Genomic DNA, 19,750 nt, shown 5'->3' on the forward strand with positions numbered 1-19,750 from the left:
TCCATCTCCCTCCACGTCTCCACCAGTCCCTCTCCCCTCTAGCTTCCTGCCTGCCTATCCTCGCTTAGTGTGCGTTATTGCCCCTACCAGGTGTCCCGGGTCATTATGTAGCCTCCCGTTAAAGATGTTTACATTGAGCCTTCATTGACATCAATCCCTTCACTTGTACCTTAGGAGCACGCCAGAATATAGATCCTGAAGCTCATTTCAAATTCTGTTGCTTATTTTACCTAAAGTAAAAACAAGTCAAAACCATGTTTCTCAAGTTCAAGTGATGTTAAAAAAAAAATCCTCCAAAATTTCTAGGTTGCATAAACTTATTTTTAAGATCATTTATTAAATATACCTAGATAAAAACTGAGATTAAAGACTTCATGCTTATGTAACCAAGGCCCAAATAAAAACTTTATAAATTAAATATAAATGAAAGTACAAAGCCAATGCATGATATTAATATAGCAAGTGCTGTTTTGCTGACACCTAACAGGGCCCTGACTGGTTGGCACAGGCCCTCCACCCCTGCCCACCACCCTGGGGAGAGGTCTCTGGCGTCCACTGCTTCTTCCCGCGCCTCTCCCCTCAGGCCCTCAGCCTAAAGGGCCAACCCGCCCCTGCTGGCCATGCCTCCTTCACCCACTCTCTGCCCCTGTTCTTTTTGGTTCATTTCAGAAAACTCAGCAATGGCTACTTGCTCCCAAAAAGGTTTAAAGTACAGAACTGACGTAAGGACTGACTTTGCATAGCAGCTCTTGGTCAAACTGTAGCCAGTCCGACGAGCCAGGATGTGCATTTACTAACTGTTCAGATGAGCATCAAAGAACAAGCCCACAGTGCGCAACGTCCCCAACAGACCTCCACCCTCAAGCATTCGTGGCCGCGGCTAGAGACACTTGGCTCTAGGACAGTCTCTCTCTTTAAGGATCCAGTCTCCACCTCTACAGTACCAGACGCGCCTGTGGCAACTAATTCATTGTGTTTTCCACCAAAATATCTGCCTCAGGATTTTCACGTATTTTTTTAAATAGGAAACGTTTTGCACTACCTCCATGAACATTTATGAGCCACTTTCCGTGGTGTTAGATACTATATAATCTCAAAGGCTAAAATGATGTTCCATTTACGGTAACTTTCATGACTATAAAATTACAAAATTAGAACTAACCCAGTATTTTGGGGTCATCCAGAGCCAATGGGATATAGAGAGAGAGACATGCACAGGAAAAGATTTATTAGGATAATTAGCATCCGTGATATGGAAGCCAAGAAGCGTCACTCTGTGTCTCACATGGAGCTGAAAACAGGAAGGGTGTTGTAATTCAGTCCAAGGGTGAAGGCCCGAGAGCCAGGGATGCAGGTGCAGGGCTCTGGGTTGGTGAAAGTCCCAGAATCAGCACCTGAGAGCCAGGTGCTCTAAAGTTTGAGGCAGGGGAAGGTGGACCAGGACCACTCACCCTCCCTGTCTTCCTGCTGCTCAGGCCTTAGTGCCCACGCTCCCAGTGAGGGTCATCTTCTTTGTGCAGTCCACCAGTCCAAGTGCCAGTTAATATCTTCCAGAAACACCCTCACAGACACACCAAGAAATAACGTTTGACCAGCCATCGGGGATCCCAGACTGTCCCACCAAGTGTACACGTGACATGAATCGTCACAGCAGCCACAGTCCTCTTTGAAGTGACGCGCACAGTGCTGTAAGCCTGTCTGGCCACTCCTGTCCCCGCCAGGCACTCCCCACTTCCCTGCTGGTTTAAATCCTACCTCCCAGAACAAGGCACAAGTCAGGCCACTCTTGCAAAGGACATCTCCATCCACGTGGAGACCTGTTGGTCATTCCTCAGCCTGTCCTCGCCCAAACACCTCCGTCCCTGCACGCCACCTTACATCGCAGTGAATGAAGTGAGCACCCAGGGAGTTCCCCGGCGTGTCCCGCCTACGGTCCAAGTCCTTGACAGAGCCTTCAGCAGATCACGCAGTGCACAGGTCTCCTCTCAGAGAATCGGGGTTTTATGTCAATTTTGTTTCTGGAGTTCAAAGTATAGAGGTGACCTAACACGGAGGGATAATTCTATTGAAAAGACAGATGGAGCACATTCTCCTTGATATCAAGCATTTATAAATTTATGCATCTGTGAATGTGAGTTTACGTGTGATTGATTTAGGTGGCTACTTCACTTTACAATGAGGAAAGGACTTGGGGAAGGCCTGGAGAGGCAGGGCTGGACTGGCAGAGCTCGAGAGTGACAGGCAACAGGCGGCCACAGGGCTCTCCCCAAGTCCTTCCAGAAGGACCTTCCCAGACTCGAGTGCGGGATCCCACGGGTCTTGATGTGGCCTCCTGTGAGACCAGGTGAGGTCACAGGCTCAGGGAATCCTGCCAAGCCAGCATGTCCAGCTTCTCAACTCAGTGAGCAGGACCCTGGCCCTAAGGGTGAGGCCACCCAGTAAGATCAATAGGTGAGAACCTGCAGTTACTCTGGCCCCACAAATCCTGATTCTGCATGAGGAACAAGTGACACATTGGGAATGTTTCAAAGACCAGAAATGGCATGATATCCCCAGGCCCCGCACTGTGCAGGTCACATGGAGAGGAGAGAAGAGTCAGGCAGTGCCAGAGCCTCACGCAGCCTGTCCCGAATGAGCCACAGCTCCTCTGAAGATCCACCTCTCTGTGGCTGGGTAGACAGGTGTTCTCAGGGACACACTTCACCCTCCCAAACATCAGCCCCGGTTGCCGACTGTCATAACTGTGTGGAAGAACATTCTAGTGCACGGAATGCAAATGACATTTTTGTGATTAATTCTTCTTCCCAACAGCTGGCTGTCCCAACTCCTTGATTAAAGAGCTCCACCACTTCAGGATTCTTGGAGAAGAGCAGGTGAGTTACCCTCTCCAAAGCTGCATCCTTGTGTCACTAAAGATAGACGCTAATGAGACAGTTTGGGCTCCCTCCAGGGAGGCCGAGCGTGTCTCCTGACCCAGGGCGCCCTGAACGGGGGAGGAAGCCAGGCTGGAGATGTGCGGGTGCTGCTCTCCTCTTCTATCCATCAGACCTGACAGGTTATTAATTGGTACATCTGCTATCTGCCAGAGCATTTCATCTCAAGACTTGAGCCCTGAGCAGGCTCTGCATAGTGGCAGATGAGCAAACAAGTAGATGCGGAGATGAATCATGCCTAAGGAATCAATAGTCACAGACATTTCCGATGTGACATCTGGGTGCACGTGCAAGTTCCTTTCACCAGATCTCCATCCTTTGTGTGCGTCAACAGTGTTTTACAGCAGCCCCTTCCTGTGTGGGTGTGTGCATTCCTACAGAGGATGGCCCCTTAAAGGACAGATCATTTCAGTGCTCTGTTGTGCTTAGTAAGGAACACCAGTCTTAAAATAGATGCACTAAGAAAATACTTTAGGGTGCTAAGTGGATGTGTATGTACACATGTGTATACTTTTTACTACTTAAAAAAATTGATTATACATGGCCATAGCTTCCACGTCTGCAGAGTCAACCAACCACAGATTGAAAATATTTGGGGAAAAATAAATAGCAATCAAAAATAAAATGAGCTAGATGCAGGGGGCATACCTATAATCCCAGAGACTCAGGAGGCTGAGGCAGGAGGATTGCAAGTTCAAAGCCAGCCTCAACAATTTAGCGAGGCCCTGTCTTGAAATAAAACATAAATGGCTGGGGACGGTTAAGCACCCCTGAGTTTAAACCCTGCCCTGGAGTCCTGGAATCAATCCTGCATGGATACTGAGGTTCAACTGTGCATCTCTTCATCCTTGTATGGAATTAGGGGCTCTGCATTAGGGGTCAGGTGGTCAGTTTACTCTTGAATACTTACACCAAATGGTAGGACTTGTGTCTGTTGACCTATCTTACACTTTTGTCACGGAATTTTACTGGCAACGATTCTCTCCGCCTACGGTGACCAGACGGCGTGCAAGTGGGGTCATGGCGGCTCAGTTTTGTCCGTGAGTCTTCATTTGTTCGTGCTTTTGTCTGTGTGGGCGTGCTGAAGTATGGCTGCCTGTTTCCAACACGAGCCTACAGCCAGGAAGGAGCTGGAAGAGTCAGAGGCTGGGACGACGTCCGCGGCCTTGGGCTGGCCGGCTGCTGTTTGCCCCCTTCCTCTCCCACACTGTGAGCTCTGGGAAGAACAGGCGTCAACGGTCCTGCAAACACAAGCTCCATCCATCTGGGGATGTGGCGCGGGGTAGGGCATTGGGCCAGCGGTCTGATTCTGGGTCCAGGGATAGAGGGGTGAAGAAGTGTCCCCAGACTCTTGTTCTAGCGGGGAAGGCTCTGCTGTGTTCTACACACTGCTCAGCACGGCCGTGGAGAAGGAAGGAACGAGAGAGCTGAGATGCGGGGGAGCAGGGGACATTCCCTGAGGTGGTCAGGGGAAGGGTCACCACTCAGGTGGTAGGGACAAATGACCGGAAGGGCCAAGGGAAACATCATGGCACCAGCTGGGAAAGGAGATTTCCAGAGAGAGGAGAGAGCAGTGCAGATTGCCTGGAGGGACCACGTGCCTGGCCTCTTCACACAGTCCCGGCCCAGGGTGACGGGCTGGGGACGCTAAGCAAGAGGACGAGCTGTAGAAGGGGAGGTTGGAGTGGAATGAGGGCCAGCTGCACGCAGGGCTGGGGCAGGCGGAACCAAACCCAGGCAACCGCCGTGAACTTGCAGCCAGGAGGCCAGCGCCTGAGGAGGAGGGGCAGCTGTGCCCCAGGCTCATCCGGTGGGACCAGCCTGGAAGGAGGCCTGGAATTTGCAAGTGGAGGTCACTGGTGTCCTGGACCACTGGGCATCGTGGGCTTTCCGTTGGCAGGCTGGCGAGGGCGAATCCTCCCTGGAATGGGCTCACGTGCCGGGGAGAAGAGGAACAGGAGGCAGCAAATGCAGACGACTATTTTTTTCTTTTTTAAGAATTTAGCTGTAAAGGAATGAGGGAGCTGTGGGTGAGATATGGGATCAAGGAAATTTACTTTTTTCTTTTTAAATACTGGGAATCAAACCCTGGGCCTCCCGCATGCTAGGTGAGCGCTCTACCACTGAGCTAAACTCACAGCCGCCAAACTGACTTCTTAATGGGACAATCACAGCACATTATGTACTGAAGGGTGATTTGGCAGAGGAACAGAGAGATTGCAGACGCAAAAGAGAAGCAATGTCTCCTCCGGGCCACAGGCCTGGCCTCAGAGGAGAGGGCAGGCCTCGCCCCTGGCAGCAGCAGGAAGGCAGCGTGTGCCACAGGAGGCAGGTGCAGCGTGGGAGCTGGCGTGGATCCTGCACAGACCTGGGCTGGGCCTCTCTTTTCTCTGTGAAACAGTGAGCTAGGCCATCAGCTGAGAGTGAGGACAGGGAGGGGTTTACAGAGGGAGGAGGGGCAGTCAAGGTGCATTGGGGAGGATGGTATTGGATAAATTTGGGAAATGGATGGATCAGGAGGAAGATGTTTTGCTGTCACATTCAACCTTGATGGGTGCAGATTTAACCAGCATCGGGGTTCTCCCATCCAAGTATAGCAAAGTAAGAGTGCACAAAGGGGAGGGTGGACCCCAGGGAGTGATTATAATGATGGCCCATGAGATTTCAGCTGGGCAGGCAGAGCCTTGAGAAAGAATGTGTGTGTGTGGGGGCGGCAATCAGTTACAGATCCCAGTGGGTTCAGGGAATGTTTGGAGTTTGGTATTAGAAGAGACTAGTTGAAACAATAGGTACTAGCCAGAAAATGTGAAACTTGAAATTAAGGGTGTGTAAGGAGGGCCACGGTCAGCAATGACCAGGTCCAGGGATGTTGGACCTTAGCTAGGATGAAGGACATGATGACTGAAGTAGAGGTCATGAACTTGAGAAACCAGGGTGCTGGAGGAATCACCCATGCAGATACTGAGCTCACTCAGAACCCTCAGTGGAGCAAACATAGAGTTCTGGTGAGCCAAGGACTGAAGGTGTGGGGGACAGTGGGGTTATCAGGCAGCTGACTGCAAAAGGAGAGTTAGAGGAGTATTACTCTGCACTAAAAAATGACAAAATCATGGAATTTGCAGGAAAATGGATGGCATTAGAGCAGATTATGCTAAGTGAAGCTAGCCAATCCGTAAAAAAGAAATGCCAAATGTCTTCTTTGATATAAGGAGAAAAACTAAGAACAGAGCAGGGAGGAAGAGCATGAGAAGAAGATTAACATTAAACAGGGAGAGAAAAGGGAAATTGCATGGAAATGGAAGGAGACCCTCATTGTTATACAAAATTACATATATGAGAAAGTGAGGAGAAAGGGAAAAAAACAAGGGGGAGAAATGAATTACAGTAGAGGGGGTAGAGAGAGAAGAGGGGAGGGGAGGGGAGGGGAGAGGGGATAGTAGAGGATAGGAAAGGCAGCAGAATACATCAGACACTAGTATGGCAGTATGTAAAAACGTGGATGTGTAACCGATGTGATTCTGCAATCTGTATATGGAGTAAAAATAGGAGTTCATAACCCACTTAAATCAAATGTATGAAATATGATATGTCAAGAGCTTTGTAATGTTTTGAACAACCAATAATAAAAATTTTTAAAAAAGGAGAGTTAGAGTGCAGCGTGGCCTGATGGCTTGAATCTGAAAGGTAGAGGTGTCTAGAAGGTGCAGAAGAAAGACGTCCTACGTGGTAAACGGCTGAGAAGTGCTTAGTGGCATAAAGAGTACAACAGCAAGACTTCCCAGGACTGCAGGGGGGCCGTGTCCTCAGGTGCAGTCAGTTTCAGTTAGCAAAGAATGTAAGGACAACCAGGAGGAGGTCGACGGCAGTCACAGGGCGTCACTGCTGGCTGCCCATGAGCTCCCCCAACATGGGACCAGGGGATCAGGGTGAGGACAAATGAAAAACGGGGCACGGGGAAGTGATGCACAGAGGCATATGTGGGTGTGGGGTCATCCTGGAGAGTTGGCTCAAGTGTCAGGGACTCCATTGGTGGCTGATATAAAACAGGCCATGGCAGGATATTTATATCCTGATGATGCATTGCAAGACCCAGAGGCCTCCAGGCAGATGGCCGTGTGAGGCTCTGGAGAGGAAGCAGAAGGCTCCAGCACCCCTCTCCTGCTGTGGGCGTGGGCAGTCACTGGCGAAGCCCAGGCCCTCACTGAGCGCTAGAGGCAGCTATATTACATTTTTATATTAATGTAAGTTGTAAAAAAAATGTCCTTGACAATTCATTTTTGTCTCAATAAGTGGCTTCTACTTTTGCATAAAAAGAAGAGCACTGTTCAACCATCTCTCAGAATTATTATAAGTAAATAGGGCTGCAAGGTAAGCTGTGAATATTGTGCTCCACTAAAATATTTCTGATTTTAAATACTGTTTGCCCCCCACCAATAAATTGAAGTACTAGCAACAAAATAGATATCAAAGTTAGTGTCATGTTCATGTAGAAAATGGATTTATAAAAACCACACAGATACTGGTTAATCACTGAATGCATTGCTGCATGGTAGAGGCAAACGCCAGCTACCTGATTTCTTTATAGGTGATTATTTTCCATTTTTATTGATCTTGACTTTGATCAAGACTGATTTGATTTTTTGACATTGGATTAAAGATAAATCATTAAATATTATAAACTCTTAACTTATAAAATAAAATTTAGAATCTATGGAATTTAAAATGAGACATTTATTTTAGCTTCTTATCCCTGTCTCTGAGAAGATTCTTTGTGTTGACAATTCACATTCATAACGCATCTTCACCTCTTTCTCCAAACTGTTTGGCAAAGTTGTGAACACATCACAGATAAGTCGAGCCACCCCAAAGTCCTGGGTGAGCCTAAGAACGCACGTGACCCCGCAAGGCCATGAGGTTTGGTGGGCTTTCAGAGGGGCCACCCTCCAGACTGACCTCCCTGGTCGTTTTAAGAAAATGATCTTCATTCATCCAACAAATGTGCTGAACACCTGTTTGTACTGTTGTTGGTCTAAGTAGTAAACAGGAAATCACGAGGACTAATCATGAGAGAGCTAATACGGAAACATGGTGGCTGAGATGTCCCCTGCTTTGGAAAAGGAGTCAAGAAACCCTGAGGCCAAAGATCCAGGAGATACCAACTACTGAGCAATCTCAGGTAACAGGAGGAGAGAAGAGGACAAAGCACGTGTCAAAGAGGAGCTTGGTCTATGCCTCTGAACACGGCCAGTGTGCTTAGAAAACATGGCTCAGAGGCCATGGTCAGCACTTGGGGTTTTATTCTAAGTTCAATGGGCGGTCCTTGGAGGTTTAAGCAGGATACTGATGTTACAGAAATTACCTTTTAAAGACCACCAGTCTCCCTGCAACGTGGAGATGATGTGCACTAAAAGGCTGGAAGGGGGGACAGCCAGAAGTGACCACTCAGGGTAAAATTAGAGGATTCGGTCACTGATTCGCAGTGGGAAATGAAAGTTCTGCTTTACTGAGACGGGCGAAATGGTAGAAAGGGGAGAACAGAGGCAGGGAACACAGGGTCCACGTCTGAGTGTGTCTGAGGTGCCTGAGGCATTGAGCTAAGTTGGTGAGTTGGAGCACAGGGGGTGGGTGGGGGGTGGGGGTGGAGGTCAGAGGTCAGAGGTGGAGAGATAAATGCAGAGTCCCCCGCATGGGGGTGGTACAAATCCACAAGATGGACAGAGAACATAAGAAGGAAGGAACCCTAATGCACATCCCCTGAGGAGCCACCAGCCTTCGGGAGCTGAGCAGGAGGGTGGCAGCCAGCATGGGCACCCAGCAAGGAAGGGAAGACCCGGAGCTGTGAGGTGTTGAAGAGGCAGGAGAGGAAGCCCTGCCGGAAGGAAGGCGTGGGTTTGGAGTGGAGAAGCTGGAAGGACGAGGTCAGTACAGTGCCCTTTGCCTGTGAAGACAGACAGATCAGGGCGGCTCTACTTTGGAGGAGTCCTTGGAGATGGAGGCAGATTCTTACGGAATGAAGCGTGAACAGTGGGGAGTCGGAGCTTGTTCTGCTCCCTGGCAGGAGCCACAGAGATGGGTTTCTTGGTGACTCAGGAGAGAAAGGCGATTGCTGAAGAAAGGGAGAGGCTTTGAGCAGGGCTTGCATCCAGCACTGCCGGAGGGATGGGGGCTCAGCGGGGAGAGGGCAGCTGTCTTCGCCGTGAGAGGGGCGAGGGCAGGTGGGCCCCTCCACGCCATGGCTCCACGAACGCAGGCACCTTCTCCACTGCGTGTCACCCTGCACTAAAGAGGGCTTCACACGTACAGGATGGTTGGTAAATATTTGCTGCATAAACAAGAACATCATTCATGGCTCCTGTCCTGAGCCAACCGTGAAGTAGCTTGTGCAGATGAAAACAGGAGAGAGATGGGATGCGAGCGATTTGGCAAGAAAAGAGAGGAATCATGCCACTGGAGAAGTGCGATAAATCATGAGGTAGCTAGCTGCACGTGCCCATTTGAAGTCTGATCAGCAGTGGAGAAAGTGTGTCTAGTGATGGAGAATCTACTGTCATCTGCATTCAGGGCCAGGGATCTGCCCCAGGAAGGTGGAGGCAGGGTTTCCAAGTGTGGTTTGTGCCAGCGACAGATGCAGAGGATCTTGGAGATCTTCACAGGTCCTGTGTATGTGGTGGATCACGGAGTCTGTGCAGACCAGGAAGGAAGGTAAACTTGAAGACAGCGGCAGCCAGGGAGAAAGGCTGGATCAGTTGATGAGAAGAAGTCAACGAGTTCAGCAGTGTCCACCGCTGGCCAGAGTTCTGGAGAGATAGAGACGGTAGTTAGAATGAGAACGTTCAGAACTGGGGTTTTGGAGGTAATGCGGTTTCTCAGGATGATAAGGCCTGAGGTCGTAGGAGATGAGAAGGTTAGACTGGACGAGCAGGAGGAGAGGTGGAGGCGCCCAGGCCCCAGAATGGCCATGGAAACAGGAGCCCAGGTGGAGACTGAGCTGGGAGCTGCTCTCCCAAGAGCGAGGGGCTGGGTCGAGACCCTGGGGCTGCAGGGAGGAGAGGGAGGTGAGCAGCCAGGCAGCACAGGCTCCAGAGAGGGGGACTGAGGGCTGAGGAGTCGGGAGACAAGCTCCAGCTCTGGCCTCCAAATATGTGTAGGTGAAACTGAAGGCAGCCCTTGTCTCAGATGCTGCAAGGGAGATAGTTCCTTTTAACTCAGAGAGAAACAGGAGGAGAGGGAGGAGTAGAAATTGGTCGGTGCTGGGGAGGTCCAGCCCCACAGGGGATGGAGCAGCGTTTGGGTGAGAAGAGTGCGGGGAGGCTGGGTGTGAGGGAACAGGGCTGTGAGGTGGCAGGGGGGCGGGGTGTGTTCCCTTGATCTTGGCAGGGAGGCAGGGACACAATCTGGCCACCTGGCTCTTCTCCTCTCAGGTGTGACCGTTAGCATCAGGAGCCTCCATCTCAAAGGTTTTAGTCCACTTTTGTGTTGCTGTGACCAAGATATCAGAGAAAAACAACTTAGAGGAGGAAAATTTTATTCGGGGGCTCACAGTTTCAGGGGTCTCAGCCCATGCCTGGCTGACTCCGTGGCTCTGGGCCCAGGGGAGGACAGATGTCCGCTCACAGTGGGGTCAGGAAGCACAGAGAGAGGGAAGGGCAGAAGGGGCCGAAGGGAAGATGCAGCCTTCCAGGGACCACCTCCAGTGACCCCCTTCTCCAGCCACATCCCACCTGCCCACAGTTACCTCCCAGACCCTCCAGTGACCCCCTTCTCCAGCCACATCCCACCTGCCCACAGTTACCTCCCAGACCCTTCACACTAGCTTGGACTGATCAGGTCATAACTCCCACAGCCCCGATCACTTCGCCTTTGAATATTCCTGCATTAACATGAGCGTTTTGGAGGGACACCTCACTGCCAAACCATAATAGGTTTCCTCAGCATTATAGGCTGATGGACTTCAAAGTTCCAGTTCGTTATAAATGTAATGTTACCTAATCCAATCCAAAAAAACATTTTTACAAGCTATTTGGGTCACCCAAATTCTAATCAGCTCATTAAGTGTGCAGAGGAACTAGCAGTTCATTGCCCCTCCCGTAATCTCACACCAAAGACAGGAGGTTGCTGTTCCCCTCCACGGGCCTCAGAATCACCTGGAACCTGCAGCCCTGTGTCAGGACTGGGTGAAGAAGGGAGGGGCGTGAAAGTGCCCAGGTGGGGGAAAGTCCCAGGGAGACAGAGGAGGGGCAGGTGGTGAGGACCCACTACTTTGAAGAAGTCAGATGCAGGCTCCATTTCACTAGAGGGCGAGGTTCTGGGACCCCCGGACCCCGGGACTGCAGTGAAGGACTAATGGCTGCGCCCTCACGGCCCTGCTGGCTGCCATAGCCCCTGAGGACAGAGAGCATTAAGCTCCCGCTCTCCCTGAGTCCCCTGGGCTAGCAGGGTACATGCCCTCAGCCTTGCCTTGCAGGACGGCTGTGCCCCAGCAGCGACAGGGACACAGAGGACCGTTGGTTTGCACCTCCTTCCAGAAGTTTCCACAAGCACTGGAAGTCGGGCTACTTTCTGGCATCTCGTCTTCTGCAAAGGGCTTCCTAAATTGCAACCCAGGGTGCGTCTGCAGCTCCAATTATTTTTTAGGTGCCGTTTGATCTGTTTCCATCGTGCATTTGATTTCTCCCTCGAATGATTGTTTTTCCCAGGCAGTGAGCAAAGTCCAGCCCTTTCTCCAGCCAACTCACTTCATCAGCAGCCGACAGATGTCCAGGGATGAAAAGAACATTATTAGCCATGGAACAGAAAATAAAAACCGCGGTGCCACAGGAGCCGCCGCCGAGACGGCCACTAACTCTCTCGGGCCAACAACCTGCAAATAAAGAAAAATGAGATGACGATTACTGACAATTTGAGGAGTCATTGTTTTAGAAAAAAAGAAATTCTAGTACACACAATGGCTAGGACATTGTCCATATAGGAAACAGAAATATTTTCAACCCAACCTAGCTCCTCTGTAGACTTGTTCAGATTTTTTCAACCCAAAGAGGAAGGTCTGTAATCATCTGGTTTTCATTAGTTTCTAATTTGTGGCCAAGGAAAAGCAAATGAATTTTTTTTTGCTGTGTGTGTGTGTGTGTGTGTGTGTGTGTGTGTGTGTGTGAGAGAGAGAGAGAGAGAGAGAGAGAGAATTAAAAAAAAAAAGGGGGGTGGAGGTCAGGGGCATTGTGGGGGGGCCTCTGGAACCTGGCTGAGTTCCGACTGGGTCTTGGTCCTACGATGGCCCTCAGCCACAGATCCTGCTTCTGTGCAACCCCGCAGTCTCATCCTCTGCCTGGGGGTGGGAAGCACTCATGAGTGGGCGCAGCCTTGCCACAGCTGTGGGCTCCGCACAGTCCCTCGGCGGCAGTGGCTCTGCTCAGGGCTTCTGTGCTCCCTGGAGATTGAGGGAGAGGCCCCGGGAACCCAGGTGCTTTGGGCTCAGAGTTAAGGGAAGCCAGAATTCCGGGGGGAGACGAGGGAGGACAAGCGCTGTCCCTGAGTGCCCCCAAGAGGATGCTCTGGAGAACACCAGGCAGTACAAACCCCTGTCCCCGGCTCCAAGGACTCATAGGGGGCCAGCAGCTCCTGGACTGCTGACAAGCTGTGACTCATTTTGAGAGAACATTCGCCAGCTTTCCCAGATTTTAGTTTTACTTAATTTCCCTATACTTCAATTTCTTTTTTTTTTTTTTTTTGCCGTTTTAGATTTTAGATTCCTTCCTGCTTCCTTTTCCTATGAAAGCATACAAATGACACAGCCCGGGAAGCCAGGTGACCCCTCCTACAGGAGAGGGTGTGTGAGGCCCAGTTCCTCCCTGCCCAGCAGGACCCGCAGGTGACCACCCGTGTTCCTGTGTTGGGCTTGATCTGCAGCCAGTGGCCAGCAGGAGAGGGGAAGCTGCCTGGCCCCTGTGGGGCTTGAACTAGTGACCCCTGCTTTATTACAGAATGATATTCTCCCCAGCCAAGTCTGCTAACTACCTTCAGGCCAACAAAAAACAGCACCTCGTTCATTATATTCTCCCATGACTCATTATTTAGATTCCTAAAACATGAATTTATGGAAGAATCTATGAATTCTGTACTTTAAAATGAATGTTTCCTATTCTTAAGAGAATCTACGAACATGCGCACATAAAGATGGAATAATTTACTCCTGAAATAAATAAAATATAAAGCATGCAGTGAGTCAAGATTTTACCTAGGTAGAGCATAGTAACCATGTATTTTCCACTCTAATCTGATGAAATATAAGAGGAAGAATTTTATAATTATTCCAAGTGCAGAGTAGTATCTTTTGAATCTTTTGATGTTTATTTTCAAAAATGTTTGCAAATGTTATATAGACAATTCTAAATAATTTTAGTTATCTGTAGATTATCCACTTTATGAAAGCAAACCTAAAAATGTACAAACTAGGTTTGATCAAGGTTTAAATAATAGTTTGACAGGTTAATATTATCCTACATATGCATCCATGCACACACATTCTCTCCCTCCTCCCTCCCTCCCTCTCTCTCTATCTCACACACACACACACACACACACACACACACACACACACAGAATTCCAAAGGAAAATGATGCTTAAGTGATTTTGGCTAATTATCTGCTTTAAGCTCACTTGAGAACGGATTCTACATAGACTGTATTCTTCCAAGTTGGTTCTGTTTGTAAAATGCTATCTAATACTGATAAGTGAAAAGGCCCTGGAAATAGAAGTAATAGCGAAAGAACAATGTTTGTTCCTTTCTACCAGTCGGAGCCCATCTATCAATCCCTTTACCACGGCTGCATGATGTACACTGAGATAAATACAGATGTTCCCTTCTGCTTGGTGCTAATTTGTCACAACTCTTCAAGAAGTGCTCAGTGGCATGCTTGCAGTGAACTGCATTTTTGTTGCAGTGTGTGGTTAAAAGGAGTCTATGGAAATATGGGTCAAAGCTTGGAAGGAAACTAAAGGAGGATTTTTGCTAATGCCAGGTGATTACTTGTCTAAATCATTTCTACAGATTCTAGCACAATATTTATTCTAGGTCAAAAGGTATTTGTTTTTAATTTCACAATATTTAAAAATGTTATTCTTTCAGAAGGCACCTTTCAGACACTGTGTGTGATTTTGAATCATCAGAAATCACCAGATGCACATGTTAACATATTTGTCTCCCCTTGGAAAAAGAATCACATGCTCAAATGCTCTTTTATCACAAACAAAATAAATGCAATAGTCCTTACTAACAAATTCTTTAACTAATGGATATTAGTTCTACAAATTCCACTAGCATTTCAACCATTATGAATGAAGTCAGCAAGATGTACGAAGTCTCATTGGACTTTGTCCATTCCTTAACTTCTTCCTAGATAGTAGTAAAGCCAAGTAAGTCAAACAGATAAATGATTAGTTGTCAGTTATGGGAGCAACTTATTTTATTTCTTTTATATCTTTTAGTTGTAGATGGGCACAATACCTTTATTTATCTATCTATCTATCTATTTGTTTATTTGTTTTTATGTGGTGCTGAGGATCAAACCCAGTACCTCACACATGCTAGGCCAGAGCTCTACCACTGAGACCCAGCCCCAGCCCAGGAGCAATTAATTTAAAATATTTATGTAGGTAAAAACATTCTGAATCCCTCTATTATTAATTCCCATTGCCACTATTTTGTTAGAATTCCTTAACTAATTAAAACTTAATGGCATTTATCCATCCATTCTACAGTTATTGTATACCGGCTATTGACGAGATATTATGCCAAGTTCAGGGCATGTTAATAGGTAAAGGGATGTGAGGTGCGTGCAGAGAATCTTCAAAAGGCTAAAAAGGACAGGAGCATTTCAGGACCCAAAGAGTCAAACAACTTGATCAGCCAAAGAAACCCCTCAGGACAATATCCCACACCAACAAGAAATTTCCTTAGAATAGTTGATAGTAAAAAAGAAAATAGAAATTCCAATTAAAAGTGGGAAACCATGGGGCTGGGGCTGGGGCTGGGGCTCAGTGGTGGAGCGCTCGCCTACCACGTGTGAGGCCCTGGGTTCCATCCTCAGCACCACATAAAAATAAATAAATAAAATAAAGGTATTGTGTTCATCTATGACTAAAAATTTTTTTAAAAAGTGAGGACCAGAGTTGGGAAGCTGCAGAAAGTGAGCCCATGTAATTTTGAACACCGCCCCAAATCATCAGAATAGGGAAAGGCGCCCTAGAAGCTTCTCCGAGTCCTACCTCTTTGTGAAGTTTCAGGAAAATTAATTTCAGCTACAACTGAGCAAGATTTCATGGACAACTGAGCAGCCCTAACAGAAAAGAAGTGAAGTGAAATCCCATAAAAAGTTCTTAAAAGGATACAGAGAATGGAGAACAGGATATGAAAGAAGAGCCACAAGACGGAGGAAAAGTAGAACAACTGTTCAGAGCTGCTTCAAAGTGAGCTGTTGTTACGAGTGGAAATAAGTACAAAAGATGGTCTCAACAGAAACAAAAGGGAAAAGGAGGAACTTCTGAAAAACAGGTAGGAATTAGAAGATTTGAGAGAGCTAATGGATTTAGAAATCAGATAAAGAAGATCCAATGAAGAAACTCATCAAAGCAAGAGAACAGAGCAAACGCTAAAGATCAACTTCAACACAACCGTCCTCCTAGTAGGTTTGTGGACTGACCAAAGGTGACGGATTCCAAGACATATCCCTCTTTTCTCTTTATTGGCTCTTTTTCATTAAATATAACATTAGGATTCGTTTTTACCTAATTATGAAAGCATGGCATGTAATTTGCTCTGATTCTGCTTCCCCTTCCCCTCCCCTTCTCCTGCCTGTTCCCTTCCCTCTAGTCCACTCATCTTTCTGCTACTTACTTATAGTGGTGTGGGGCTTGTTTGTTGTGGCTGGTTGGCTGGTTGGCTGGTTGGCTGGTTTTTAGTTAATGGCTTGTGGATATACCTGACGGTGAGATTCACTATGGTATATTCATGTGTGCACATAGGAAAGTTAGGTCAGATTAATTCCACTCTTCTTCCCTTACCCAGTCTCTCCTACCTCTCCCTCAGTCCCTTCATCTACTCTTCCAATCTTCGTCTATTTTGATGGAATACCCTCAATTCCACCCTACTCCCGTTTTGGACTAGCTTCCACATATCAGAGAAAACATTACACTTTTGATTTGGGGGATCTGGCTTATTTCACTTAGTATGATAGTATCCAGTTCCATCTATATATTAGCAAGTGTCCTTATTTAATTCTTTTTTATAACTAAGTAATACTCCATTGGGTACATATACCACATTTTCTTTATCCATTCTTTTGTTGAAGGGCACCTAGATTGGTTCCTAGGTTAGCTATTGTGAATTTTGCTGCTATAAACATTGATCCCTATAGTACGCTGATTCTAGATTTTTTGGATATATAAGAAGGAGTGAGGTAGCTGTGTCACATGGTGGTTCTATTCCTACTGTTTCTGCTTTCCAGAGTGGTTGCACAGATTTGCAGTCCAACCAACAATGTATGAGTGTCCCTTTTTCTCCACATCCTCTCCAATACTTATTATTTGTATTCATGGTAACTGCCAATCTGAGCAGGATGAGATGAAATCTCAGTGTAGTTTTGATTTGGATTTTTTTGATAGAGATGTTGAGCTTTTTAAATATATTTGTTGGCCATTTGTATTTCTTATTTTAAGGAGTGTTTGATTAGTTCTTTTTCCCATATGTTAATGGATTATTTGAGTTTGGGTGTTTTTTGAGTAGTTTTTATGTAGTCTGGATATTAATGTCCTATGGGAAGAGCAGGTGGCAGACATCTCTCCCCTTCCCAAGGCTTCTCTTCACACTCTTGTTTCTTTCCTGCGTAGAAGCTTTTTAATTGGTGCCATCCACTTATTAATTTTGGGTTTTATTTTTTGTGCTCTAGGAGTCTTATTAATGAGCCAGGCCAAACATTGGAGTGTTGGCCCTACATTTTCTTCTAGCAGTTCAGAGCTTCTGGTCTAATCCTTCAAGTTGACTTTTGTGCAGGGTGAGATAGAGGTTAAGTTTCATCCTTCCACATATGGATTTCCAGATTTCCCAGCACCATGTTTTAAAAAGGCTCTGTTTCCTCCAATGTATGTTCTTGGCACAGAGATAGTTACTGTCTAGTATCAGATGACTATTTCTGTGGGTTTGTCTCTGTGCCATCTAGTCCCTTGGTTTTCATGTCTGTCTTGGTGCCAGGGCCACACTCTTTACGTTACTATTGCTCTGTAGAATGAGTTGAGGTCTGGTTTTGTGATGCCTCAGGCACTATTCTTTTTGCTCAGAATTACTTTAGCTATTCTGCATCTCTTATTTTTCCAAATGAATTTTAGAATGACATTTTCTAGTTCTGAGAAGAATGCGGTTGGTATTTTGATGGAATTTCATCAAATCTGTATAACACTTTTTTTAGTATGGATATTTTGATGATATTAAGTCTACCTATCTAATTATATTGGAGATTTTTCATCTTCATGGTCTTCCTCAATTTGTTTCTTCAGTGTTCTATAATTTTATTGTGAGTGTCCTTCACATCCTTAGTTAGATTAATTCTCAAGTATTTTATTTATTGAAGTTTTTATGAATGGGATAATATGCCTAATTTCTTTTTCAGCAGATTCATTATTGGAGTATAGGGAAATAATTGATTTTGGAATATTGATTTTGGATCCTATTACATTACTAACTTTGTTTATCAACTCTAGAAATCTTCTGGTGAAGTTTTTTGAGTCTTCTAAATATCAAATTGTGTCATCAGCAAACAGAAAAAAAATGATCTCTTCTTTTCCTTTTTGCATTCCTTTAATTTCCCTTTTTGCCTGATTGCTCTGGAGAGAATTTCAAGGACTAGTTTGAATAGCAGTGGTGAAAGTGGGCATCCTTGTCTTGTTCCTGTCCACAGAGGAAGTGCTTTTAGTATTTTTTTTTCTTTTTTTTATTGTTGGTTGTTCAAAACATTACATAGTTCTTGATATATCATATTTCACACTTTGATTCAAGCGGGTTATGAACTCCCATTTTACCCCGTATACAGATTGCAGAATCACATCAGTTACACTTCCATTGATTTACATATTGCCATACTCGTGTCTGTTGTATTCTGCTGCCTTTCCTATCTTCTACTATCCCCCATCCCCTCCCCTCCCATCATCTCTCTATACCCTATCTACTGTAATTCATTTCTCCCCCTTGTATTATTTTTCCCTTTCCCCTCACTTCCTCTTGTATGTAATTTGGTATAACCCTGAGGGTCTCCTTCCATTTCCATGCAATTTCCCTTCTCTCTCCCTTTTCCTCCCACCTCTCCTCCCTGTTTAATGTTAGTCTTCTTCTCATGCTCTTCTTCCCTAGTCTGTTCTTAGTTACTCTCCTTATATCAAAGAAGACATTTGGCATTTGTTTTTTAGGGATTGGCTAGCTTCATTTAGTATAATCTGCTCTAATGCCATCCATTTCTCTCCAAATTCTATGGTTTTGTCATTTTTTAATGTAGAGTAATACTCCATTGTGTATAAATGCCACATTTTTTTTTATCCATTCGTCTATTGAAGGGCATCTAGGTTGCTTCCACAGTCTTGCTATTGTGAATTGTGCTGCTATGAACAGCGATGTAGCAGTGTCCCTGTAGCATGCTCTTTTTAGGTCTTTAGGGAATAGACCCAGAAGGGGAATAGCTGGGTCAAATGGTGGTTCCATTCCCAGCTTTCCAAGAAATCTCCATACTGCTTTCCAAATTGGCTGCACCAATTTGCAGTCCCACCAACAATGTACAAGTGTACCCTTTTCCCCACATCCTCGCCAGCACTTGTTGTTGTTTGACTTCATAATGGCTGCCAATCTTACTGGAGTGAGATGGTATCTTAGGGTGGTTTTGATTTGCATTTCTCTGACTGCTAGCGATGGTGAGCATTTTTTCATGTACTTATTGATTGATTGTATGTCCTCCTCTGAGAAGTGTCTGTTCGGGTCCTTGGCCCATTTGTTGATTGGGTTATTTGTTATCTTATTGTCTAATTTTTTGAGTTCTTTGTATACTCTGGAAATTAGGGCTCTATCTGAAGTGTGAGGAGTAAAGATTTGTTCCCAGGATGTAGGCTCCCTATTTACCTCTCTTATTGTTTCTTTTGCTGAGAAAAAACTTTTTAGTTTGAGTAAGTCCCATTTGTTGATTCTAGATATTAACTCTTGTGCTATGGGTGTCCTATTGAGGAATTTGGAGCCCAACACCACAGTATGTAGGTCGTAGCCAACTTTTTCTTCTATCAGATGCCGTGTCTCTGATTTGATATCAAGCTCCTTGATCCATTTTGAGTTAACTTTTGTGCATGGCGAGAGAAAGGGATTCAGTTTCATTTTGTTGCATATGGATTTCCAGTTTTCCCAGCACCATTTGTTGAAGATGCTATCCTTCCTCCATTGCATGCTTTTAGCCCCTTTATCAAATATAAGAAAGTTGTAGTTTTGTGGGTTGGTTTCTGTGTCCTCTATTCTGTACCATTGGTCCACCTGCCTATTTTGGTACCAGTACCATGCTGTTTTTGTTACTATTGCTCTGTAGTATAGTTTGAAGTCTGGTATCGCTATACCACCTGATTCACACTTCCTGCTTAGCATTGTTTTTGCTATTCTGGGTCTTTTATTTTTCCATATGAATTTCATGATTGCTTTCTCTATTTCTACAAGAAATGCCATTGGGATTTTGATTGGCATTGCATTAAACCTATAGAGAACTTTTGGTAATATCGCCATTTTGATGATGTTAGTTCTGCCTAT

General features: G+C 46.0%; 1 protein-coding gene across 1 annotated transcript in view; it reads left to right on the forward strand.

Moving 5' to 3' along the window:
- Window positions 1-19,750, forward strand: part of Prkn (parkin RBR E3 ubiquitin protein ligase) — a 1,241,962-nt gene that overhangs the window by 1,042,274 nt on the left and 179,938 nt on the right. The window contains exon 8 of the mRNA XM_026393149.2: window positions 2,812-2,873. Coding sequence (XP_026248934.2) covers window positions 2,812-2,873 — 62 coding nt within the window. The remainder of the gene's footprint in view (window positions 1-2,811; window positions 2,874-19,750) is intronic.

The sequence above is a fragment of the Urocitellus parryii genome, chromosome 8 (genome assembly GCF_045843805.1).
Source record: "Urocitellus parryii isolate mUroPar1 chromosome 8, mUroPar1.hap1, whole genome shotgun sequence".
Taxonomy (NCBI): Eukaryota; Metazoa; Chordata; class Mammalia; order Rodentia; family Sciuridae; genus Urocitellus; species Urocitellus parryii.